Raw genomic sequence first — 27799 nt, forward strand, 5'->3', positions numbered from 1 at the left:
TATTTTTTTATTCTCTGTCGCGCTCACTCTCTGCTTTCGCTCTCTCCGTTCTGAGCTCCATCTCTTTCTCTATCAATTTAATCCGCTCCCCCCCACCCTCTCTCTCCCACTCCCTCTATTTTGTGAGGCGCAACAATCACTCTGCACTAAATGCTATGGGAGCCAGAGGTAGAATAACAATGGCATATTCATTCCAAAGTTATAACACAGAGCAGCTGGCACAGGGGCTACACAGCCCTAGGAGATCCTCTAACTTCACTGCTGCAGCCAAAGAATACAGTTTGGGGAAGTGGCAGATTTGGAAGGAGTGAAATGCAGGCAGCAGTGATTAGAGCTGTGCATTTAAGGGACACCACGACTCATGTGAGTGTGCTGCTGGAGGAGAAGCACGGGGACGGTGTTTGCTGAGTTAATGGTTTGGGCATGGGCTTGCTGACAGCGTCGAAAGCTTGATTCACACTGATGAAACAAACTGGGAAACGCTTCTATGCACATTGCCACGTATTCAGCCATTTCTGTAAATGAGACTCGTGCCCAATGTGTGAAGATATTCATTCGGCTAAGCTGCTTATATGTCAACCCACGAGCCAAGACAGATACTGTACACTAGCATCGGGCCTGGCCGATCCTGGCCTGGTGTCGGCGGCCAAGCAGCGATGTGCCACGTGAAGCACATTTACCCCTGGCCGTGGCTCTTTTTTTAACGCCCTGGCCGCTCAACATGCTAATAACCGCGACCGGTTTTAAACCCCACCGCCTCATCCGTCACCCCGGCCACTGCTATCTCAGCTCCGATGGCGTGCCTCGCAGCTGAGTGAGCTTGGGACAAATGTGTTTGTCTGTGTGGGGAATAGAGAGACTTAGGAAAGAAGAGACAGCAAGAGAGGAGAGGAGGAGAGAAAAGAAGAGGGGTGAGAGAGAGAGGCCGAGGGGGCACGTCGGAGAAATGTGATGGCAGCATGTCAGCTTCTGATAAGGGCATTAGTCTGCCCCCTGTGGGTCGGAGCGAGAGACTGACACTGCAAGCTCTCACACACACATGCACGCACACCTCTCTCTGTGGATATCGGCTTTGCTGTCTGGGACTAGTCGACAAATAATAGATAAGACCTGTGCAAGGCAAACATCAACAACTAAACTCTCAATCACTGGAGTCACTCCTCTGTCCAAACCTACACATGAAACACAGACTGTTATCGTAACATAAACACAACTATTATTCGCCAAATGTGAATAGAAAAGTTCCCCTTCATGTTGTGAACAGAAGGAGTCCAGAAATGCGAGCCAAGGCTGTTGGGTCCTGTGGGACTGCCGCCTCTTTCATGTCAGACATGGGATCCATCCTAAATGGAGCAAGGCCTTTTATTTACCGAGCTAATTGACTGCAGAGGCGCATGTGTAGCCAACTCTAAACAATGCCCCAGATCTTGTATTCATAAGTGAGTGTTTGAAGGACACGAGATAATCCCCGCAGCTTACGCTATGGATAGACTATAAACTTGTGCAGCAGCAGCTCGCTCAATAGCGCTGCAACATTGTTGGCTAAATTAAAACTATGGATTACTATTTAACAACTGTTTGCCGTGTTGTTACAATATTGTGTCACACTGGGCCCACTGCAGCTATGTCAACACCGGGGGCACGGGGATGATTCATCGATGGGAAAGCAGGAGGGATAGAAAAAGAGGTGGAGGGAGTGGAGAAAGAAGACGGAAGGCTCTAATTTGGAGCGAGCAGCTCACCAGAGGACACAAGACAAGATCAATGCTGCAAAATCACACAGCCACGGCTTCAAAAAAGAAATGGACAGATATTTCCCTGTGAAGTCTACCACTCATTACCATTGGTAAGAGGGTGCAGGGAGGAGGATGAGTGTTGGCTGTGGCAGATGGATGACAGGGAGCCATGGGGCTCCAGGCAGAAGTCTCCAGAGCCTTTATAAGAGCTGGTTAGTCGGAGCACAATGGCCACAGAAGTGTGTGTGAAGTGCAGTGAGTCAGGGTATAAAATACCTGACCGTGCGTGAAAAGGAGGAGTCTTGGGACAGAATATTCTATTACTGTACAAAGGCAGAGATGGAGCATGTTCTGAGGTATAAGGGGCACGTACGCTGAGAATAACAGTCTTCAGATCATCTGTCAAATTGTAGCAGGCATCAGCTCCAATGATGTTTTTCTCTTATCTTCTTCTTTCCCTTTTCATCATCCTTACCCCCTTCTGTCTGTATGAACTTAGGTAGTTGCGGGTATTAAAAAAAGTTCCGCTCTCAAATTTGGATCTTCTTTGTATTAAGAAGCAGTGACATTTGATGCACGCGGGCACTTCTACACTACATTTGTTTATTGTTCTCCATATCGACTGGCTGTCTGCCTGCAGCATCAGGCTGCATTGCACGCAGCAGCTGAGAGTGACTGACAGAGGAGGCTGGGTAGGACTGTGGGTGCAGCCTGAGTGACAGACCTGCAGCCAAATCTCCTGTGCGACCTGGGGACTGAGAGCTGGTCAGGTGCGTGGGTGTGATTGGTGAGGGCAGTTAAAAGATTATTTCTGCTTCCCGCAAGTGACTGCCTTTTGAGCAAATGCAGCCCCCACAAGCCCAATCTAGTCCTATAACGGCCTTCGAAGACTGTAATACAATGCAAAAAATAAGCATAACAAGCTGCAAATTTAACCTCTGTGGTGTGACTTTGCAAACGACAGCCGGTGCAGCATATGAGAAACATCACAACGTTTCAATATGTGAACTGGTATTTAAACGGGCACTATATATGCTTGGAGAAGAAATTCAGACTCAGAATTTTAATATTTACAATTTTAATGAGGTAATAATACAAACCCGGAAATATTTATCTTTTTCATAACGGAATAAACAAGCTGTTCTCAGAGGAAAATAAGGTCCCCAGAACAGTGTACCACTGAAGCTAGAAAGGTGGCAGGGTCAGCCAAACATAAACAGAGTCAAACATTATGAAATTGTGTTGTAATTAAGGTCAGTTTGTGTATTCAGTTTGTTCAGTTCTGAAAACAAAGAGACTTTGTTTACTTAGCTTGTTCTGATTAAAAATTTCCCTCCCAAAACTACATAGTGCAGCTTTAAGATTTCTTGTTTTGTTTACCTTTATGTGATAGCTTTTGACGTGCAATTGATCACATCCATGAAGAGTTCAATGACACAGAGGAGAGCACTTAAAACTACTAGTGCTACTTTTTGTATGTTTTGATGCAGCCTTGTTGCAGAGAGGCAAATCCAGGCTCATGTTTTGCAGTAGAGAACTTATTAGCTAATTTACCGACACCATGATGACGTTAATGAATGACCCATAATGTTGTTAGTGTAAGGTAAAAAAAAAGTTACATTATGTTAAATCCTTAAATGGCAACATAAAAAATTCACAATGTGCAAGTTGCACGCAAACTGTTTTGTATTGTCAACATTAAGGATAATTAGCCACATAAATTCAAAGTTGCAGTAGCGGTATTAGTATAGTTAGTATAGTTTAATTGGTACGATCTTTAGTGCAAGCCATAATCAGTGCTATAATTCACAATTAGTGCAAGTTCAACTTCAACTTCAATAGTTATTTCAACCATATAAAATACAGCTGAAAAAAAGATTCAGCTAAATGCAGCTAAGTACAACTAAATTAAATGTTGTTTATCTCTCAACACAAAAGTCATGATGGTTTCAGTGTTTCAGACCTTCGTCCAAACTGCACTTTGTGCAGACACACTTGGGTGTCTACATTTTACAACTACAGACTCTGAGATGGACATAAAACCTCCCTAGCCCCGGCTTTCTGGGGGTGACTATGCCTTATTGATGACACAAGTCAGAGGAGACCAGTAAGACTTGTTCCAGCTAACAGGCAGGGCAAAGGAAAAGAAATAAAATGTGGTACAACGGCAGTGAAGACACATCGCTGGAATCCCCTCCTGTCAGCCTGTAACTAAGGGTATAATGATTAACCAATTCAAATCGACACTCCAGGCTTAATGTCTGAAATAAACGTGCATTAATTCAAATAGCCTGAACTGGGCTAAAGCTAGGAGGGAATCACGGCTGAATCTGCAGACTTTTCTGTATTAAGGAACCTAATACGACAGGCGTATTTTGGCTTAAGTTTAGTGCCTAAAAGCGCCATTTTCTCCTGTAAGCCAAGGGAAGCCATGCTTACCATTTTTAGTCAGGCTATTATTGTCATTTTAATAAAAAGATCAAATAATTTCTCTTGTCATGTGACAAATTCAGTATCTTGTGGCCAGCTATTACTATTTTTTACTGACAGTTTCTCCAAATTACAGAAACAGCATCTCTCTGGATTGCAAATAGTGCAATCATTGGCCAGTTTTTGTGGTGCAGAAGTGTACTGAGCTGCTGCCACATAGACATTTATACCTGTTTAAGAGAAGCAAGCGAAGCTGGTAGGAGTGTGTGGGTGTGTGCAGACTGTGCTTGAATCACATCTCGCCGGCTCTCTCAGTTATCTGGGTACAAATGACACCCTTCTCAGTCTTAATGGTTTATGGAGCGTGTTGACCACTCTCGGCAGCTCCATCCACCTTCGGCATCATGCCACTTTTACATCATGAGGGATGGATGGATGTAATGGGAAAGACTCACATGTTTATAACGTGAAGAGTATTCATTTTACCTGACAACTCAAGACGGTTGTACTGTATGATTGCAGCGTTGGCTGTGTGAGAGTGAACTGACAACATAGAATTATATTCATCAAATACAAATGACTTAGAATGACAGGCACAACATGAGGCATTTTTTCTGGCACTTCTGTGTTATTTTTGAGTGCAATAATTAATGTGTTTGTGCAGCGTTGATGTTGAGACGTATTTTTGAGTCAAAAACTGATAATTACAGTAACTCAGATATGACATGAACTTGGCATGAGCATAAAGTATATACTATTGTCTTGTGAAGCTGCGATTGGTCAAGCCTAGGGTTGGTTAGGTTTTTGGTTTTGCCGGTCTGGCCCAGTGTACGAGCTTCAACTGGTTTGATATTGTGCCAACTGACTGAACAGCATTTGTCAGGCGTAACGTTGTAGCATATGGCCAGTTGGCAGGAGCCTGAGGATAGCCGATTAGCTCAGCTCCACAGGTGCTGCAGTGCTTAAGTCTTGTTTTGTTGTACTTGAGTTAAAGGTTGTGCTGCAGCTCATTTGCAGCTGTTTTGGAGCCAGCAGTGCGACGGCTTGTTTTGATCTGCTGCTCCTGTTTGCCCTGTTCCTGCTGCTGCATTACGCTGTTAATACAAACGCAACTCCTCCTGTATCTGTGTAAAATGAAAAGCCTACTTAAAGCTACTTGAAATGTCGCTTCTGTCATGTCTTATTTTATTAATTTTTTTGATGTTAAACTTTGGAATAAGAAAAGTTAAGTTAATTGTTATTGTTAGAAATAAAAACAAGATGTGTCACAGTTGACATGATGGACTGTAGTGCTGCTGTCATTCATGGGCTCTTCTTATGTTCCTTTCGGAGGCGGCTGAGTCACGTATGACAGCTCGTGGTGAAAATCTGTATCCAGTCCAGTTTTAAAAATCATATCAAATTTAGTATTTTTTTTTTTAATCGGCCCAACCCTAGTCATGCCTCCAAAAAAAACCATAATATACGCTTTATATATTTGTAATAATTCTTCTTCTGCAAGTCAGTACAACACAGAACTAAATTTTCCATTTAATTTGTATTTGTGACTACAGTATTTGTACTAGTCTCAAAGTGAAGAGAATATTTAGACATGTTTCCAAGTATAAAAGTGCTGGAAAATAATGCTGTCTATTACCAAGGAAACATCATCTTGTCACGATCAGCAGTTTCTTGTTCACTTGTGCAGTTTTGTACAAGGTCAGTCTGAAATTGGACATTTTAAGTGGGAAATTCCAAACTCCGACTCGCAGGATTAGAGGTCTACTTGCCAAATTTCCACCACATCACTGGTCTAGTCAGGGTGCATCAAATGATGATATGCAAGTTTCAAAAAACAAGTTCTACTGTACATTGAAAATCAATTTCTTGTCAAAACATTATTTTGTATATGAACAGCATTTCTGTATTAACAGAAGTAGACGTGACAACGTCTTTCTTGGACTCAAACTGTGTAATGTCCAAGAGGAGACACTGATGCAAGTGTTCGCTAATGAGCCTACTACAGTATGAGCCCTTCACTGTACTCATTGTTGAAAACGCTGACTCACAGCAGTAAGTTAGAGCAAACATGGTGAGGATGTGGAGGTTCATCTTCTGCAGGCAACGGGCATCTTCAGCAGAGACCTTTTTTGTCCAGAAAGTGACAGGGTCACAGTGAGCCTCCTGCAGAGATGGGTTTTCTTGGAGCTCAATCAACTCAGTTTGCAGTGAAAGTGCATTGACCCTGTGGCTGATTTTCTGTGCTTCCATCGAGTATTTTGTGACATTTCTGACAAGAAATGGATTTTCAATGTACAGTAGAAGTTGTTTCCCCATGCTGAGATCCTCAAGGCGGATGTGTGAATTTTGTATCAGCCCTTCTAGGAACTCAGCTGGTTCTGATGGCGATTTTTTCGACTGGTTTGTTCCAAAAGTTTAGGAAAGTGCAATGTGTCCTCCTGTATGTCAAGTTTTAACACCAAGAGCTTCCTCTGGGAAGCACACACTGCAGACATGAGGTCACTCATTGTTTCTGCCCCGAAGCTCGACATTCAGGTCACTGAGGTGGGATGTAATATCTGTCACAAAGCAACAATTTCCATTTACTCTTCACTTTGCAGGAAGTCGTATGCGATGCTGCAGTGCAGATGAGGCCTTCAAATAGCTCACAAGTCTCATCACAGCTGCCATTACTGAGAGCATTTCACCCAGACCGGCTCACACAACTGTTTGGTGGATTATGCAGCGATACATCAGACCAGGGTGGCGAGTTTTTAAGCGTTATCCCCTCTCTCCCTCTGTCATGGATGGTCATCCACGTTGATTCATCCATGGGAGGTGAGATGAATTGTGCCTTTTTTATGTCATCACAGAGTTCCTGGAGCAAATCCTCAGTAAGAATTGCAGTTCGTCTTGCTGCAAAGGAATCCGAGAGTGGTATCTGATTCATTTTCCCTTTCATTTCATCCTTTTCCTTCCTTCTAGCATGACTCTGTCACATCACTCATATACTCTTTTATTAATTCAGTGTCCGAGAAGGGCTTCCCGTGTTTGTCATGCCACTCTGAGTGAAGCCTCCATTGCCCACTCTTGCTGTGTCATTGATTCCACAATTATCCTGCTGGAGGCTTGATGTGACGACTTACACTTATTTCGTTGTGTGGTACCTGTGTTCTGGGGAAAGTTTTGTTCAAAATGGGCCTGTTCTACTGCACTTTTCCATGTCGGAGCTGGTTCAACGGATGGCAGCATCACCGTCTGACACTTTGAACCGAAGCTCCTCCATCTAATCTGACAATAACCTTGCTAACTACGGCAACTAGAGGGGGGCTGAATGATGACTGAGTGTGACGTGAGTGTGACGTGTCACCCAAAGCCGTCAGGGCAGTTTGCGGCGAAATTTGCTTGTGGTCCAGAATAAATTGGAACAGAGAACAGACATTTACACAAAGCAGACATTTTGAGTTGTTATAGCAAGAATAGCACAGGTGCCTCTAATAACGCTGATGATGTCCTCATTCCATTCAAGTGTCCCAGTAAGCAATGACAGTGACCCAGCAGGCACAATACCAGAGTCCTGTAACTGGAACACCTGAATGGACTTCTGCCATGATTATTAGTTTTATTGGTCACACCTGTGTTTTCCTGCTGTGACAATGTGTGAAAATACATGTCAAAATGTCAAATGCTGTGGAAAAGGTCTGGCAGTATTTTAGCAACTCGGCTGGCAATTTCCTTTTTACAAAAACATCGGTTATTTTTAAAGTAAATCATACGAAGCACAGTGACTTTGACCAGCAAAAGACAAAAACTGAAAGTGGAAAAAATACTGTTGCCTGGTTAGATCGATTTATATTTAAAAATGTTGCAGGCAGGGCTGAGAAAAAAGCCACAACCAGCATGACTCCATCAATCCATCCCAGCTGGTGTCAACACTGCAGGCTGCTGGTGGAGAAGTGCGCGGTGTTTTTGTGGCAGAACACAGTATGGTCCTTGAACCAATTAAGCATTATTTTAAATGCCACGGCATATCTAAATATTCTAGGGCTTAGAGTGAAAACGCTATTTTACAAATTAAATGAGAAGCAAAGCTCCGAATGATTGTCTCTTTAGTCAAAACATAACACAGGAATCAGTCATAACATTAATACTTGTGTAGGGATTACGCTTCAGAAAATTGATATCCTATACAAACGTATTTGCATTTTAAAGGAGAGCAACGTCAGAACTATAATTTAGAGAATAAATCTAATCACAGTGGAGTTGTACAGTAATTATCTTCTGTTTGACGATTACAGAACATTAGCTCACTCACAGTTCACAATTATATCACTGAAGATGTGGGGAGCCGGGCCTGCATGCAAGGAGAACGCAAGGAACGAGTAGGTTCCTGACTAAAAAAGGAAATAACCACAGAAAGGAAGGAGGATGACTAGTGATAGATGACCAACTTGGATTGAAAAAAGTGGGGTTGAAGCCAGAATAAAACATATAAAATATCATCACAATATTGTCATATAAAAAAAAAAAATCATATCATTCTCCCACGCGGACTCATTTTCAAATAATATGCTTCCAGGAGAATGATGATCAAAGCCCACGGTGTGTCAAAGATAGTTGCAGGGTTATCAGAGTGACTTCTTATGAGATTATGATTTCTGTGTGTGCCATGACAATCTCAATACTGATCCTGAACATATTGTGCTCTCTGAAATGGTGAGATGTGATGACATACATGCAGACTGCCAGATTTTCAGGCACATATTAAATTATTCAAGATGTCAGTGTAATGAGCTGCTTCAATACAAAAGTACTGACCTTCAGAAACCCAGTGGAAGCACAGTCCTCCAGCTAGATGTACCAAATATTACTGAACACTGATCTATGAGTACTGACCCCAAATCCCTGTATATTAGCCTGGAGGGATGATAAATGTAATTCATGCTCATGGCAACAGTGTGCAATAGCCGTGCCTTGACTAAGAAAGCATCTTCTTTAGATGTAGTGTATATTTTCCTACCTCGAGGGTTATTGAGTGCAGCTTCAGTGGCCTTTCTGCCCTCTCCGCAGTGGCTCTGGTCGAAAGGTAGACACTGCTCCCCTGTACCGGCTACCACCTCCAGGTTGCGTGATGGATCTTTCGGCTGCCCGAGGTTCCTCACCCGGTACACCCTGCGACTGCTGGTGTCAGACACGTAGAGAACCTCCCCCATCGGATCCATGGCCAGGTAGTACTTGTGAGCAGGGCTGGTGCTAGTGAGAGAAAGTGTACAAAGTTAAAGCGGCTATGAGGAACTTTCATTTTTTTCGATGATTCTGGCAACTCCACAGGAGACGCCAGAATCCTCTCATGCTTGAGGCAACATGTTGTTAGAAATGTTGGATGGATGGATGGAGATTTGCTTTAGTGCTGTTCGTACACTTGGGTTACATGTAATCCTAAAGCTAAACAGAGGCGGTTGATTGGTGGAGCTGAAGCTAAAATTATAATCCCTAGTAATGTTATGTCTTCATGATAATATGTTAACAGTAAGATATAGCTCAGTAGAAAGGGTGCAGGGCTAAAAAATAGTTACATTACATTATAAGCCGATTTTTATGATTCAGGTATCATTACTTTCAGCTAGCTGTTTCAACTGTATCTATCTGTTGTCAACTAGTTATTTGTTTTTTTTTTCTTAGCTCTTTTCAACTGTTTAAACACTACAATTAGCTATTAATTTAATCAAGAAAGGTTTGGTTTGCTTATGTAGGTCATATAGATGCATCAGTATTAAACTGAGACTGTTTAATAACCAGTCAAAATGTCCTTGAAGTGAGGGAGAATAGAGTTGAGTTTTACAAACATTATCCAATCACGACTTGAGCTAGCGGCCACTAACAGTTCCAATGGGTTTTTAGTTTGAGTTTTAGAAAATGTTCCTATTTTTCTTACTTACTCAGTCAGTGAGATTAGCCTAGTTTGTTAAATGATAATATTACTCAGTATTCCTGACGAGACAATACCATCAGTTAAAGGCATTTAGAGGCAATCAGGGCATCACAATGAATAGCATTAGTATGAGAGAGTCCAGGAGTAAACTTGTGCCTGTGCTGCTACAACAAGATTAATGTCCTCTAACTTAAATAGTACAGATGCTCACAGCCACAGTGGCTCCGTAGTAGTTGTATGTGTTCATCTCCTTTTTAGGATTCTGAATCAGCAAGTGAGTTAAGAAAAAACGTTAATAGGCTTATGAATGCAAAGTGTTACACCAGTGATTAATATGTTCCTAGTATGTTGACGCCAGATAAGGATCATGCTAATGTGCAAGGCCTTTTCGACGCAGGGGTGCACAACCTTTTCCCTTGGAGGGCCAAAACTGAAACCTAAGGATGGAACATAGGGCAAGAGCAGGCGCCTATTGTATTGTAGTGTATTGTTAGAATGCAAAAAGGCTGTACGGGGGCCTGAGCGGCAAAAATTCTGATGATCCTCGTCTGACCTAAATAATTAGGACTTATTAGTATTTCTTAAAGAGCATTATAACTTCCCCAGCAAAAACAGTGATTCATATTTAATTTTTTTAAAAGTTAATTTTAATTTTTTTCTCCAAAAACATCTGGTGGGCCAAATTAAACCTTATGGCGGGCCAACTTTGGCCCACGGGCACTGCCTCTTGGTTCAGGGTTTAACATGTATATGTTATATAATGCTCACCTGTTGTATACGACACAAACAGCTGTATGCAGAGACCTTTTCAGTTCCTTACAATGAGGCCAGGAATATGTTCATGTGTGAGATTTTAGAGTTGCAGTCATTTGTTCGTCAGCTTAAATGAACCCACATGTCAGGCAGAGATAAGGAACCTTATGTATAAATGTATGTGCAGCCTGGATAAGGTGGAGAGCGGCATAATTCATGCATTTATAAATCCTAACACAAGCTGCATCCTTACACAATATTTCTGTGATATGGCAACCTTGTTGCAATGGTCTATGGGTGCATTTTGAGAACGGTTATTGTTTGTATTTCATGCATGTTTGTGTTTTTGTATTTTATGTCTTCTACATTATATATGACAGCTGGAAATGTGGTCTCTGGTGGTTAATTTGATCTTTTATTGAACATGCTCTAGAATGAAGCAAACTAAAGTGAGAGCAACAGGAAAACAGGAGAGACAACAACAGGGAGTGGGGATAACATGCAACAAAGGTCCGAGACCAAAATTAAACCCGGAACATTCATATAGCTAAATTTGGCCTCAGCCAAATGAGCCATGTTGTCTATTGTTCTTGTTGTTATTGTTGGTTGATGAGAGGTAAGAGTGGACAAAAGACTGGAAGTTTGTTCAGCGAAAGGTTAAAAATACAGAGTGCTTTGTGGAGGACCATGATATTATGTACTTTTCATACTGTTTTAATGAAACTGTCTTTTGTCCTCAGTGTAAGCCTTGGGCTTAGGTTTAGCACACCATGAGCACTGACTTCATTTACCCTCATATTGACTGTGAGCTGTTTACTGCGCTCTGTGTAGGAGGAGTGCCAACGCTGTGGGCACGTCGCTGCACAGAGAAGACTTGACTTGCTTCTGTACATATAGTCGGCAGTTCAGTCATTATAGAAAACCTCTGGCAATGTCAGGTTGTTGTGCCACATTATAGAGACTTAAACACAGCGGTTACAAAAAGTGTGACGGAGAATTTAAATGTTGAACTTTGAACGCTGTAACTAACTGCTATCCAAGCAACTGCTTTGTAGCGTGAAATCCAATGTCAGCCGGGTCTGGTCAAAGGCTTCCTGCCAATTAAACTCAAAGACACCCTGTAAGTGCTTTTTTCCACAGAGAAAAGTCTTGAGAGAGAAATTACAATGTCAAGGAAAACATTGCCAATGTCATGCTTTTGCACATTCTCGCTCAATTACAGGGCATTGCTTCTTTTTTTAAAGACCCCAAAACTTACTCTCGCAGGTTACTAATAGCTTGCCAAAATTTTGTGTTTGCTTTGGAAAGCTGTGAGATTATTCTGCCCGTACAAACCCTTACTCTCTGAAGAGGAAACTTCCTTCTGATATCACCCTGAACCTTCTTGAAACCCAGAAAAAGAAGCACACGGCAACATAGGCACGGGTACTGTCAGTCATCTAGTCCATTAAGTGCATAACTGTTTACAGAGCTCTGCACTGAACTGCACATACATAATTTAAGGTTGATCCTAAGAGAGTTATTCACCGGGTTTCAAAGCGTGCCACTGCTCCGCGTAGCATATCATATTTGTGGGCCCTCTTGAAGCTACCACAAGCATTGCACGCCGCATATAACTGATTACAGATCATTTCACCTGTCTTCTTCTCAATTAGGCGCTCATGCTCCGAATACATTCATCCATTTATCCAGGGGAAGGGAAACGAACAGCAATAACAACCACGGCACAAACAATCCCTAGTTCCCTCCACACATAATAACAAAACAATGATCAGAGATGATAGACACAGTGATCTGGCTGTTCCTGACTGTCTCTCTGAATCGACCGTCTGGGCTCTCAGATACTATTGTAGAGGACTTCCTCCCCTATTTGCTTTACCCCGAAACTCTTGAAGGGAAAGAATAGGAGAGGTTTTTACAGTGAGCACATCCCATATTGTCTCCCCTCGGAGACCACCTTGTTTTGAAGCCCTGTTGGCTGATAGGCACTTTGCTGGGAAGAATGTGCAGTGAAAAGCTTTGAAAGCTGAATATGGATGAATAATTTATGTATTTGACTTGGGAGAACAATAGTATAGAATAAAAGAGAAACACTAACATGCCGCTAACAGTAAAAAGCTGCTCCGGAGGAAAAGGAGGAAGCAGGAACTAAAGGAGGACTAAAACCTCCAGGGTGAGGAAAGGGTAGCCAAAGTGCCTTCTGATGAATCCAGTTGCTGTAGGTGGTTCCCGACCTTTTTATTTTTTCCTGACATACAGCCACAGCTCCACTGGATTACCTGAAATAACCCATCATCGACCAGCTGTAATGATCCAGTGTCTTCTTACTGATTTTAAACTGGGATATCATGTGGTTACATTGTAACCTCGGTTCTCTGAGTGAAGAGACTATCTTTTCATTCCATCACATATTTCATCTGTATGGTGCTGTGATTTTAAAAGCTGGAGAGATAGTTTCAAGATGATGGAGAACATATGGTTACACTGTAACCTTGGTTCTCTGAGTTAAGAGAATATCTCTCTAGCTTTCAAAACCCCAACACAGTGCATTTTGAATATGTAACAGAGCGAAGAGACGGTCTCAAGAATTATTAAAAAGTGTTTTTTCTTTTTCATAAAGTTGAACTTGATGAGGTTAGCATTTCTAGCGAAAATAAACTGGCCTGATTTGGGCCTACTACAACTGTTATACATTTAGCTATTTCAACAATTAACCAATTACTTTAGCTAACTAGCTCAACAGTTTTTGATTACTGTCAGCTATCATTTATCATAACTTTTAGCTAGCTGTCCAACTGTTTATCCATTTGGCTACTTTTAGCTAGCCTAACTCAGCCATTTATCCACTGCTTTAAGCTAACCATTCCACTTGTTTATTTAATAATTTTAGCAAAGTTCTTGTAATATTAAAGATTAATATAAATGTAGCTATCGATTTATTGATCTATTGATCCTTTACCTTCAGCTTATGTATTTTAGCTGTTTACCCATTACATAAGCTATTTTAATAATGGCTCCATTAGCCTGCTTACAGCTAACTTTTTCGACTGATCCTTGCTTATTAGTTTATTTTTTTATTATTTATTTTACAATATCTGCAACAACACAGACAGAAATGTTAACAGATAGGTAGGTATGAGATGATGCGTGTTAACTAGGTTACATGTAGGATTTTTAAATATAGCAGTAAGTTCTAGATGTGCAGATAGACGATGTGTGGTAAATGGTTATTTGAGTCATACTTTAAGAACCTGAACATAACCAGAACAATAGAGCTCATGCAAACGCACTGAATACGATTGTGGCGGTGGTTTTGATAGATAAAAGCAAAAAGACGGTCAGCAGGAAATAAAAATGGATAAATAAAGGGGGGAAAAAAGAAAATAATGAGCAGATTCATAAATATAGAAATGCTTGTGTTTGTGTGAGTCTATCTCCTCTTGTATTTCTTCCTCTCAAGAGTGTATATGTGTTTGCAACAGTGTGTGTGTGTGTGTATGCTAACTAGTTTTATGTATTCTTACAGAGAGGAGAAGTTTCTCCCCTTCCAGCGGACCACCATGGGACCTCATTTCGGAAGAAATATTCACAGTAGTGAATGGTGAGAGACAAATAACATTTTGGTCCAGTTTGAATTGTGCCATGAATCACAAATATGATCAATTTATAAGATAATTTTGCTTGTCAACAAGTTGCAGTTTGATGGAAAACTTTTAAAGTCACTGAAACCTGTTGGAGCCGGTCTAGCTCTCAAGGAATGAAACTCTCCTTTTGCATAGCTGCAGCTCTCAACATGTTCAAGTTTGTATTGATTTTCACCTCTTACACCGTGGAATAACAAGGTGAAATGTGTCAGGGTGACGGCCATGTTGGTATTGGCGATGCATATTGTGCAAGAGGAGAGGTGTGGTTCACTGAGGGGTTTCAGATAAAACTAACATCTCATCTTGCAAAATTATTGTTCACCGTTAACTAACATACATATTTATTCTGAAATAAGATCCCATTGGACACACCAGAAGGGGAGGGACTTTGCCTCTCTACACGCAACATGCAGTCTTTAGTTGTTATTAACTCAATGTGTGGTTTATTTTCCAAGCTTGGTTTCCATTTGATCTAATTAGTTAAGCTACTCCACAATCTTTGCACTTAGCTGCTGGCAACTGTAGAAGTAGCCCCTGGTGTGCAAGTACTCCTAGTTGGGAATCACTGGCTTAGGCTATACAGAGGAAATTTATCACGGTTTGTGCATCGCAGGCACATCTACATTTTCACACTTGCAGACACATGTACACACCCACCCATACAGTACAGGCACAGACACACATCCAGGTTATCCCTTTTGCATGGTTGGAAACTTTGGCACGCTGGAGATATGGCATCTTGAAAAATCCTCCCTCTTTTCAAATCGGATAAACCCTCTCTGTCTCTCTCACAAACACCCACGAGCACTCTCACAGAATCGACTCGATGTAACCCCTGATAGTGGTGCGCACACACAGACAGACACACAATCATCCGCAAATACACACACACACGCACGCACACAAACTCTCTAACATCTGTCTAATCTTCGGTAAAACATGGCGTATGGGGCTCACACCGCTATCAGGGCTCGGGGCCAGGGACAATGTCGAGGCCATACGAGGCCTCAGGCTTTTAGTCTGGCTCAGGGAGTGTGTGAACCGCTGCATCCTCCAAACAGACTTCCAGTAATCCGCTAAAAACACGAAATCCTTGAAATTTTGGCTGATTTCCAATTTACAAATGTAATATCGTCAAGTGGAATCTAAATGAGGATTTGATAGATCTGAGTGCAACCTAAGTATTCGACGTGCTCATTTCACGTGTGGTGCGTTTGCGTGTTTGTGGGAAGAGGGAAAGTCAGGTCAATGCAGTTATGTAATCTACAGCAACCTGACTAAAATAAAGTGCTGTGAGGCATTTAGCAACATGGCACATGTTCTCTTTTGTTTCATGCAGGTACATAAAGGAGGTGCTCACCTGTGTCTGGTGTCCCGGTTCCTGATAATAAGCCATAGAAGAGCATTTGAAAGGAGAAAAGAGAAAGTAAAAACAATCATTTATAATGCTAACGAGAGTCACTCAGAATTTCATAGGCTACAATGAGTCAATTTTCACCTCATAAAGTGAGATTAGGGTTGATTTAGTCCGCTGTATTGTTTCACATTAAATATTAACCTATACAGGAAGTTTCTTGGCATTTCCTCCCAGAGGATGGGGAAGTATCAGATACAGACACCATGAAACCTCCGTCTGAACCAGAAATATTAGTCAGAGATACAATAATAACAGGGAATGATAGAGTAAAGTTACATAAGGAGAACACTTTACAGGACAAATGACTGTGCAATCCCATCGAGATTCTACGCTTGAGAAAATACAGAAATAGAGAATGTAGTGCCTGCAGCGCAGTACGAGATATCATCGTCATAATCCACAGAAAAAAAATATCTTTGTTTCACAGCAAAGACTTTGAGCCTCTCATACATTCTAAAGAGGTAGATTAAAGTCTGTGATGTCTGAACCTCGTACACACTCTGCGTTTGCATGAAGACAAACTTCTTCATTGAGATCAAACAGATCACAAGCGCAGATGCCAACCAGAGCTAATGCCACACTAACCCATAGCAGCCAAGCTAATTTTGTTTTAATTGTGCTCAAGTCAATCCAATGCTCAAATTCCCATCGCTTCCCACTGCGGGAGATCCCCACCAAGATCAGCCTGCTCTTATCACATGCATACCAAAACGAGATCACGAGTCTCACTTGAGTTCCAGTATGGTTCTGGTGTATCCGTCGGGATGCACCCTGCGGATGAAGTTGAAGTCCCCCACGTAGAGAGAGCCGTCGGGGCCGCTGGCCAGTGCCACGGGGGCAAACAGCATCATGTCCCGAGCGGCGCCGCTGCAGCTCGGACCGCAGGGGACGCTCCGATAAAAACCATTCCCCATCACAGTGCTGATGACAGGAGGCTGCTGGGAGAGGAAGACGTTTTCTCCATTTCCCTTGTGAAGGATTCCTGGGGAGGGAGGAGAGCAGTAAATACCCTGCAGGCCCTCAAACACATTTTCTCATTAGCTTCTGACTACGGGTGATGGGAACTTACACGAACACACGATTTCTGCCAATGTTTGAACGGTTTTAGTTATTTCTGTATTATTTATTTTTGAAAGAACTCTTCTTGATGGTATTTTAATAGTGTAGAGACATTTTGAAAAAAAAGTGATGTCACTCACTTCTCTGCACCAAGCAGGATTGAGCATTATACGTATAAAAACAGATAAATATAAATACGATGAGCGAGGACAGCGACAGTGCTCTTGCAAAATGGCGTCGGGAAGAAATTCTTTGGGTGGAACATTTGCACGTGGGGAAGCAAGCCTGTGAATTAAAATGGCTAAATCTTGGAAAAAGAAAAGACAACAACTGCTAGCTTGTTTGTATTCATAAAGTTGGCAACCAGATTAAGGTTAGGGAGACTTCCTACGCTTGGAGGTTGTTGTTGTTTTCTGTAGATTTGGATTTTAAAAACGCTAACATGCAGATACTAAAAGGGAGGAAAATAGTGACTGAAATATTCAGCCAATGACAGGCTTATATCCACAGTCTACATCTGGTGAGTCAGACTCAAATTAAGCAGCGAATGCTTAATATTATGGAGAAATGACCTTTCCTGTGTTAGCCTAGACGTTTCCAAAGTTGGCGTGATTTTATGTACTTTGTCAGTGTCAAATAAAGTATTCTGCCATAGTGCTGTGTCAGCACTTGAGAAGGTCCGGCTGCACCAATTCTCATTCTAGTATAGAAGAGAGAAGGCATACGTCACTATCTGTCCCCAGAACAACCACGCCCTCTTTTGGGTGAAAACAAGTGCTGTGAGAGTGCTGGTGCTGAATTGGAAAAAAAAGCTAGTAGCACCATGCTGTGTTGCGTTTTGCATGTCAAACAATAAAAAAGAGGTTACGATTTTTTTTAGTTCCCAAAAGAACATAGGGCAGTCAAAGAAGAGATCTGTAGCTTGAGGCCATCTGCAGAGAGGATGAAAATTGTGGGACCTGGCCCTTCTGTGGCAAATACTTTATCACAGGTTAGTAAATGCTGATTGTGCCTCCAGATAAAAGTGAATCAGAAAAGAGTCTTTGCGATGATGTAACTACAGTTTTTACTGTGAAAAAATATGGCCAGACCATAAAACTCCTGTCTTTAGAATGGTGCTTGGTTTAATAGCGTCTCCACTCGAAAGACCGCCGGGAGGAGAGGGTATTTTAATGTTAATAATTTACATAAATTGAGCTGACCTACCCTCTAATAATGAACCTTGTAAACAGCATAAAGTAACACCGGAAGTGGTGCTAAAACAGACCTGTTTTCTACTACTCCCGGCCTGTAGTGAAAGGTCGCGTAATTAGCACAGGTATCATAATGGAGACGGCGGTTCTGCTTCACCACAGTGATGTGATTAGTTTACAGTAATGTCCCATTGGACAGATTATAAAACAGCAAAAAAAAACAAACAGATTAGAATGAAAACAACATAACATGATTGCCTGACTGGCCATTATCTGGGCTCCTTATAGCTAAAAAGCAATACAGTGTTCTTATTTTATGCTATTAGATTCGCAAAGACCACTGATTTTGCATTTACCGCCAGTCATATTAGAGGAGCTGTTTGCCCCATGAAGGGACGGGGCAAGACCAAAAAAAATACATATATTTTTTTTGTGTAGCATTCTGATCCTTACTTATTTGGGATACACTGTATGTGATACAAAATAATCACAAATACTGACAAAAGCAGTACACAAGTACATTGCGTGCTCTTACCACTGCGTATGTTGAGGGCATGGTGTTTGTCCAGAGACCAGCCTCCCAGGTTTGAGGGGACCAGTTCAAATCCCTGCATCAGAGCCGTCCTCCTCTCCCATTGGATAACGCCAGGGCACGACTCGTACTCGTAGCCGACGGAAACTGAAACGCAAACACATTCACACATAAGAGTCATGCACAGTAATAACTATGAGCTGCTGACCTGTTGTGTCTGACAATATAATACATGCAGAGAAATGAGTGCCGCATAACTTGACAGATGGACCTTACACACAAGCGCACTCACTCCCCGTCTCTCTCCAAACTATACTGTATCGAGTGGCGAGGCACATGAAAGGCCTGCAGTGAGACCTCATCAGTGTGTGTGGCTGAGAGAGATCAGTGAGAAGTGGAGGCGTAATCAGGAGGAGCCCGTCTTCATGAAGGAGCCCTAGAATTAGCTGCTTGGCCTCTTAGTTGTAATGATACGCTGTGCAGCTTCCCACTACAACTAACAACTATCAACAGCTTTTTTTTTCTTTTTTTTTGGCTTGGCAGGATTAAATATGTTTCGACCGTAATTTACCACTTCAGACTTGGAAGATGTTTAAAAGGCGGCAGGTGACAGAGCTGTAGCAGCCCTCCAAAACACGTACACACAAACATGCTTGCATACATGTCATTTTGAACGCGTCGCACATGAATACAGAAAGAAATGCCTTAAACATGTCAGCAGCCTTTTTTCAGAGGTGAAACATTTAATTTAGAAACATTTACTGAAATACTTGACTTAAGTAACATTTTAAAGGATTTGAGTTCTTCTATTGATGCTAATTTCTAAATTTACTCTACTTCATTTGGCAGCTAATTACTTGTTTATTTGCAGATATATGCAAATGTTTTCCAAACAAAACGCATGACTACCTTATTAGATACTAAGTCATTAAGATGTATTGCATGTAGGATTTCAAGCCCGGATAGACCATATTCACATGGCGGCAAGTTGCACGTTAAATAAACCTAAGGACTCTGACGTACTGTTATCACCTCACTGCTTCTCAACTGATCATCAGCTGAAAAGATTATGAATAGTGAAAATCTGGAGAAATATCTAACCAAATTTTAAGATAAAACAATTTTTAACAACAACATTTGATAACCCATTAGCTAACATTAGCATTCAACCACGTCCTAGTTAATGTTTGATTACAGTGCATTTCACTTGCAGGTTTAAATAAATGTGTCTAAGATTTCATTTAAGAATTTATTTATACCTTACCTGTTGAGTTGTGTAACACTATAAAACAATAACGTTAGCTAGGAAGTGGTTGAATGCCAATGTTTTTGACTATCTATTGTCTTTTTAGTTGCTGATCAATCAGGTGGCAATGAAATGATGAAACAATTTGTCGGATTCTCTTCATTAATATGACTTAAAACATGGAACAGAGCAACAACAACAAACAACATCTGAGCTTCCCAACCTGAGGCTGACGTTAGAGGAAACAATAAAAGATTTTAAGGCAACTACTGATTTATTTTATCAGAGATAATTCAAAAAGGTAACGTGATATTTTGGCCTGGTGATTGTTTTTCTTAATGGAGTGTTTTTTATATATATAGTGGATTTGCTATTTGTGTTTAAAGCTGCATTTATTTATAATTTTTGGACCATCTGCGGGCAGCGGAACAATAAAACACCTTATTAAGTTGTTATGGTGAACTTGTTAGTCTACCTACACATACAACAAACAGAGCAATATTAGCATTCAGTGGAGCTGTGTTTCAAGCCAACTGATGAATGAAAGTACAATATTTAATCTGCTCTGGCACTTTAGCAACTAAATGCTACACTCACAGTCGCAAACATCTGACTTTTTGCTGCAACAGGAGATGGTGGTAGTGACTTTATCAGAGCTTCAGTAGTGCTTTAAACATTTATTGGAAACACAAGCACTTTGAGTGGCTTGTGGGCGAGGGTTTCATTAAAAGTTATTTTTTTTAATGTTGGCAAGTAAAAGAAGAGGTCATTACATCTCTCTCGTAGCGTTTCCAAGTATTATTGTTGGTGCTGATGCACCAGCTGCATCAATTTCAGTTTTCCTCAGAGCAGCAACTAACATCACCACAGGACAAAATGTGAGTTTATTCATTAATTTAGTCTAAAATGGAAACGTGAGCGCTGACAGAAATGGTGCCAGGCTGCCAGACTGACTGGATCGCCACTCAGCCTTCATTTTCCCAGGAGATTTCATGGCCGGTGGCGGACAACACTGCACAGTGAAAGTGATGTTTCTAGGGAACCAATCTAAACGCTGATAGTGTCATTATTCTACAGCCATTACATTGTGCGATCATTGTTACTGTACTTCATAATGATAAGTTAAAAGTACTGTATAATCAAAGCAGTGGGAGCTAAATAGAGTTAACGTAACATATTAATGACATAACCTTGCTCAAATGAAGATAACGTACTGTACAGTAAGGACAGCTTGACACGTCTGAGACAAGCGCGGTAGCAGAAAACTTGTCGCTGTCAATCACAGTTGGCCCTGATCTCTCTTAACTTGGTTCTTTGTAAACCAACATGCCTGTGAATCGACGGGCACTCAAGGGGAACTGGGGAACAGAATCAGCAAAAAGATCAGTGGAGATGGTGGAATACGTAAGTAGTAAGAGCTCACATTATGTACCAACTCAGGAGATTCCCTTTAACACGGAGAGAAACTCTCAGCAGGCACACAGGGCCGACTTAAATCTCCAGCTCAATGGCTACAATCGATAAAGTGACTGGGGAGGGAAAATAATGGGTAATTTGGGACACTGGGGATTGTAAAAGAGAAAAAGAAACCATATAGTGCTGGACAAAAGTTCTTTGTCTGGCAACTATCTCTTAAGTTCATTCGAAAGGTTCATTTGTTTCAATTTTGTGCGTCTTAAGCCGTGAATGGCTTGTGATCTTGCGTTACTGAAGGACAGAAACAGAAGTGAGAAGCACTGATTTATTGAAGAAAAAGAAAAACATGAAGTATTGTGTAATTTCTGACCCTTGAAATCACATCGCACCCCGTTGAAGAACCTGTTTCACGACCTGGAAACCAATCCATCCCTATAAAAACGTATCAGAATGTGCCATAAATACATTACCGTGGGACACTGTCCCGCTGAAAAAAAGGAAGATATTCCACAATGAAAATGACTTTATTTGAGGAACAAGGCTTTTCCAGGACAAAACGGGCAAAGCAATCTCAAAGGGGGGGGAGTGTTTTGAGAACTGCTCCGAAACCGAATATTACTGTAGCTATATTACAAGGAAAGACACACGTATACACACTCCCTCACAAACAATACATGCACGCCATAGTACATAAACGCACACTCAATATCTCACAGGTGAAAGCTTTCATTCCCCTCTGCTGAAGCCTCGGGCGATGTGTTCACCCCAGCAAACAGAGCATGATCTGCCTTCCTCCTGCTCTCTCCGGCTATGTGTGAGCACATGAAGTGTGTGTGAGCGCACACGCATCTTTTAACGTGTGTGTGTGTGACCGTGTGTGCCTGTGTCGCCGTGCCAACACAGCACTGGGAACCATTAATGCGAGACGGAGAGGCGGCTGCATGATGCTGGAGCCCTCCAATTCTAACGAGAGCGAAACAATGAAAACATCATTTTACCTTTAGACAAAATTTTAATAATACAAACACTTTAAACATTTTCTGTTGAAGTGATGCATGCATTATTCTGTTGCGGTTGAATATCAAAAATATGGTAAATTTGAGGGGCCCCAGTAGCTCAGTTGACAGAGCGTGTGCGGAGGCTGTGTCTTCGCCCACGGTTCCGATCCGACCTCTCGGTCTCTCCCTAATCTCATCCTCCCTTTCCAGTCAACTCTTCAGCTCTCCTATCAAATAATGGCACGACAATAATGAAATAATGAAAAAAAAAAGAAGGTACATTTGAATGATAATCATATCTGGTATCTTAACATCTCTGCATGCCTATTTCTTAAAGTTTACAAGAGCTGCTAAACATAACTGGCCATAATACATTTGTGTTACAGATGAAAAATAACATAAATTAGCATATTTCACTTTAAATATTTCCAAACCAACTAAAAATTAGGCTCTTTGATAAAATGTGGGGTAGTGAGCCTGAGCCTGAGATGTTATCTGTATACCCACAGGCACATTTATGCAGAATTTACACATGTTTTTATGCTGCCTGCTGGATTTTATCCTCTAAATCCAGTGTTTTTCTGTTTTGTTGAAACGGGCTCTATTTGGTGTCGACTGAGGTTATTCTCTCACTTGTGCTGCTTTGGTATCTCGATGGCACACTGTGCACCACAGCAGGCGGAGAGGCACGGCAGAGGGTGTTGCAGTGCCAATCTAGTGGTGTACTGCAATCTTGATGCCGGTAGTAAGTGTGTCTCATGCGGTCGGTCGCCCGCCCGCTCAAGCAGGTTGACAGCTCGGCGCACTGGAGTCCCATCATAGTTTGGACACTTTATTTGGTGAGAACACACCCAACTTCTCACACAAACCCCTTTATTCATTTTTTATTCATCCTTCCACTTTTTTACTCTTTTCAATAGTTTTATACCTGTCATGAAATAAATCTCCTCCTTTTGATTAATTATTCTCCAAATCAACAGGCATTTTGGAGACAGACTCGCTGATAACAGTTCACACAGTTTTTTTCAAAGTTTTTTCTCTCTCTGGCTAAAAGCTCCCTCTGGACTGTCTGTTCCTGCCAGGCTTCACTCTGTGTCTCCGTCCGAAACACCAGGTAACTGTGGTAACGGCTGCGCACGTCATCTTGTTTTAAACGAGTCTAGTCAATGTGACGCCATGATACATTTTTAATTATAATACCGGCAGACATGCGGCTGTGATGAGCAACATGATGTGATAGAGGTGGTTGGGGTTCAATTTTGTAGTGCTTTTCCAGAAACAAGAGACTCTGACAAAAGAATTGAATTGTGGTTCATTACCAGGATTAAAGTGGCGACAATTTTGTTCCCAGATCGTAAGCAATTACTTTTTGCAAGTAGAATAGTCAAATCTGACTGAATTAAATTGAACTTTCTCAAAAACAACATGCAAAAAACTAGACCACCTTTCAAATTTTACTTCCATTTCATTTGTTGAGCTATTGGGGAAGTTAACAGCAGACGGTTACTCTATGCAGGGGTGAAATTGGGATTTGAAAATGATGGGTCTCACCAGGATGTTTTGAAAATGATCAGAGAAGTACACCTGGCATGAGTATGCCGTTGTAAACAGGAAGCAAATTGTATACTCTGGTCGCTTGCTTAGCTACCGATCCTCCTAGATAATGCTGTTTTGCAAACAAAACATTATAAGCGGCCATTTCTGACCTTCTTTTGCATCATTGTCCTCTCAATGTCTGTTTTAGTCTTTCTAAAGACAAACAATATGTCATCCATTCTGTCCACGTTCAGACTCAAATACGCCAATATCATAACACATACTGCAAGTTCACATTTGCCAATGATGCTACAAACACTTGTAAATGTGTGCGTCTGCCTGTCCAGACATAAACACTGACAGTGGAGTTTCTGAATATCTTCCATATCTTAGAAGGAGTTTTCCAGAAGGTCAGTTTTCAGTGATATAAAATGCAGTTATTTATTTAGTGTACGAAAGGCCAAAGCGCATAGAAAAAGCTTTTCTATGCGTTTTGCACCTGAAGGCACCATGAAGTCCCTATATTTGTGAGTGTGTCAAAGGTCGACACAGACGGACAGAAAGCAGAGGAAAGGAAGAAGCACGCCCATAACTTACAACAAAGCATGGAACAGGCTCCCATAGTTTTAACATTTAACATTTACTTGCATCTTCCCTGCGCTCTATGGGTCATTGCAATGGTGCACGGAAACCGTGGTGACCATCGGATCTTCAACATGCCGCAAATGTGATTCAACTTGAAACTCTGCGGGTCCCAACAAATGGTAAGCTTCCTCTGAGGAAAACTCTGTACAGGACTGTCAGACTGACAGAGACCTGTGCTTACATAGGATGAAAGTAGGTAATGTGATTGGCCATGATTGTCAGAGCCTCTAAAGTAGCCACCTATAATGTATGGAAATGTATTCTTTCTGATCCCACCTGGTGCGTGTATGTGCAACAGGTGTGCCAACAGAACCTGGCCACAGAATCAACATAAGTGCGTTTGGCACACTCTGACGCATTGGGCAGGGCTCACTTGACTGTGATCTGGCGGCAGTGCGGGGATCAAAAAAATAGAGCTTTTGATGTGCACATAGAGCAACAGCTAACCCTCTGTGGCAGTAAGGAGATAAAAACCAACACTATAAAGTACTGACAGCTCCTAATTCTCAGGACAGATAGGACATCTAAAGTATCTGAAATATGAAGACTCAGTAACATAACGAATATACGACAAATTCAACCTGCTGTGATTCTATTTCCACACAAATATCAGTCTAAATGAGAGAGAATCGACAACATCTGTCAATTGTCTATTCTAAACAGGCGTGTACGTATCTAGGGCGGCAACCCCCGCCACCCCTTCTCAAAATACATTCCTGCACATGCTAGGAACTATAGAGAGGGAAGGATGAGGGGAAAACACGAGTAGAGAGCACAGAACAAGGGAGGGCAGAGGGAGACAGCAGAGAGGTAACAGGGGAGATCAGAGAGAAGTGAGGAAATAACAAGCAGTAAAGAGAAGAAAAGAGGGTTCAGGAAAGGACACAAACACGGGAAGCACAGCCAGGGCGGAGGGAGATAGGAGGCGAAGGGAAGGGGGCTAAAAACGGGCAGGGAGGGAGTGAGTTCAGCAAAGCGGGGCAAATAAAAAAACAGGATCATCGGCGTTGAGAAAAGGTGATAGATCAGGAGGGATCTGGAGCAGATGAAATGCAGCTCTAACAGATAAGGACAGGAGGGGATGGATCAGGAGGAGAGAGAAAGCCTGGGGATGGCGAGATCCAATCTCTGAACGAGACCATACACTCGAGTGGACAAAGCTTCTGGTCTGCCTGCGATATCTCAGTGCTTATGGAAAGCTCTCTCCCTAACGCAGCTCCTCTGTTTGTCTACAGCCTTCCACAAAGAAAAGACGTCAACACAGATATAGCGGGGACATCATCTCTGAAATGACCAATAGAAAGTTCAAAGATTTAAGCCTTTACGGCATCTTTAATACGTCTGTTTTCGCCATCATGCACCAAAAGTGCAATAACAGTAACAGTTACACATCCAGTATATCTTTTTTTTTGCGCAGGTGAGAGAGGACATCAGGGAAAATGGGAACTTTCCATTCACAGATCTGTATTTTGCTCCTGGCATGCACACATTTTTCTCCATAGAGTCAGTTCTGTCCAGGAGTGCTATCTCCCTGCCACTGCTGATGATATCTTTACTGCCAGTTACTCTGCAGTATATTTGTCGAGCCATCCATCTCTCCATTCCGTCTTCTCAATACAACTCCAGTCAGTGGTCGAGGTCTTGGAAAGGTGAGTCGAAACTGCTTTCAGCTCGCTTGTCGGGACCAGTCCGCCTCCCACTGCATTCATTTCATGTTTTGAATGACTGATGAGATTTTAACTCCAGTGAGCACTTCCATGAATTCGGGCAAATCTGCAGTTTCACACCACTAGTAAAGCAACCAAACCTAGATATCATAATAATGATTAATTATCAGGCAATCTTCAAGCTCTTATTTCCCAGCAGACTGTCAGCAGATTACCTACTAAATTGTCAATCATTGACACTTCCACACAGGCCTTTGTGCAAACCAGTACTGAAACAACCGCTGAGATTTAATAGGTATGATGAAAAAAATTGCGTTCTAGTCTTGTTGGATTTGAGCGCTGTCTGAGACGGGCGATCAAAACATCCCATATCAAAGGGCTGAGAGGTGGTAGACCTTTTTCTCTATTTATTTACTTCCTCCTTTCTGGAGGAAAAACATTTTACTGCATCTCAGGAATTTTATGTCTGAAAATACTGAGCGAGTGAAGACTCCATACAAACCTGAGCCTAGTTTTAAGGAATAGTTAAATATTTTGGGATGCACGTTTTTTGCACTCCTAGTATTCGATGAGAAGATCGACACCACTTTCAAAGCTATAATGAACTATGCATCTAGAGCAAGGAGGCAAAGCATAGCTTCTAGGCTGTAAAAACGGGGGGAAACAGCGACACACTTAATTTCGCAGGGTTAATAACTGACCCAGCATGTGCCGATTACAGCGCTGACGCAATACTGGGCTAATTTTATCCTGCACTCATGTAGAGAAAACCCAGTGATTTTCGGTGTGAAGCCTGGAAGCTCCCTAATTAAATATTACAGGCTCGCTTGTTTGTTTAATCAGCACACAACCAGAAATGTAAAAACTATTACGTTTTTTGTGTTGAGTTACGTTCTGTTACGGTATCTTAGTGAGCAGTGTTTGGCAAGATGCCTGGCAAGAGAGAGTCACAGCACGTAACTCCTGCTAAAACGACAACACGTGTTTTGTTCGGATTAAAAAACAAACAAACCAACAAAAACGTTAATCAGTCACGCATAGATGCTGTGTCAACGCTGGAGAAAGGTCCGGCTGCACCCGCCATCATTCTACTATAAGGGAAATAACGCTCTTGCTTGGTATTATTTCTTTAAAACAATCACAATTGTCTTGGGTCACACGAAGCCCAGGATGAAGTGATGGTGCGGCTGCAAAATAGTGTCAGGGGGAACTTCTTTTGCATGTGAGGGAGTGAGCCATGGCATTAAAATAGCTAAATTCCCACAAAAAAAGGGAATAACTGCTAGCTTGTTTAGGTTCCCGCTGTGAGCGACCAGGTTAGGGTCATTTTCAGCGTGTCAGTTGCAAGCTCGTAAGTAGCCCACGTTAGCATGGTGCTTTGGGTAAAAAAAAAGTAAGCCACCAGAGATATTTAATATGTCGTATATGACATATTTTGATATTGAGTATGACATTGGCAAAGATGGAGTTGGGAGGTAACACTGTCGTGGCTTAATATTACATTTTTACTGCTAAAAGTGATTTATATGGGTAAGAGGTTCTTTTGAAAAGAAAGAGAATAGCTCGCGGGAACCTCATTTACAAAACCAAATCATAACAAAAACAAAAACAGAACA

At 41.7% G+C, this 27799-nt stretch overlaps 1 protein-coding gene across 2 annotated transcripts in view; it reads right to left on the bottom strand.

Moving 5' to 3' along the window:
• Positions 1-27799, bottom strand: part of tenm1 (teneurin transmembrane protein 1) — a 192607-nt gene that overhangs the window by 36484 nt on the left and 128324 nt on the right. For both annotated transcript variants that reach the window (XM_084353147.1, XM_084353148.1), the window contains 4 exons: positions 18679-18822; positions 16621-16873; positions 15835-15855; positions 9166-9398 (listed from right to left, as the gene is read on the bottom strand). In XM_084353147.1, the coding sequence (XP_084209273.1) occupies positions 9166-9398; positions 15835-15855; positions 16621-16873; positions 18679-18822 (651 nt within the window). The remainder of the gene's footprint in view (positions 1-9165; positions 9399-15834; positions 15856-16620; positions 16874-18678; positions 18823-27799) is intronic.

Source organism: Pagrus pagrus (genome assembly GCF_965226575.1).
Source record: "Pagrus pagrus genome assembly, chromosome: 5".
In the NCBI taxonomy this organism is placed as follows: domain Eukaryota; kingdom Metazoa; phylum Chordata; class Actinopteri; order Spariformes; family Sparidae; genus Pagrus; species Pagrus pagrus.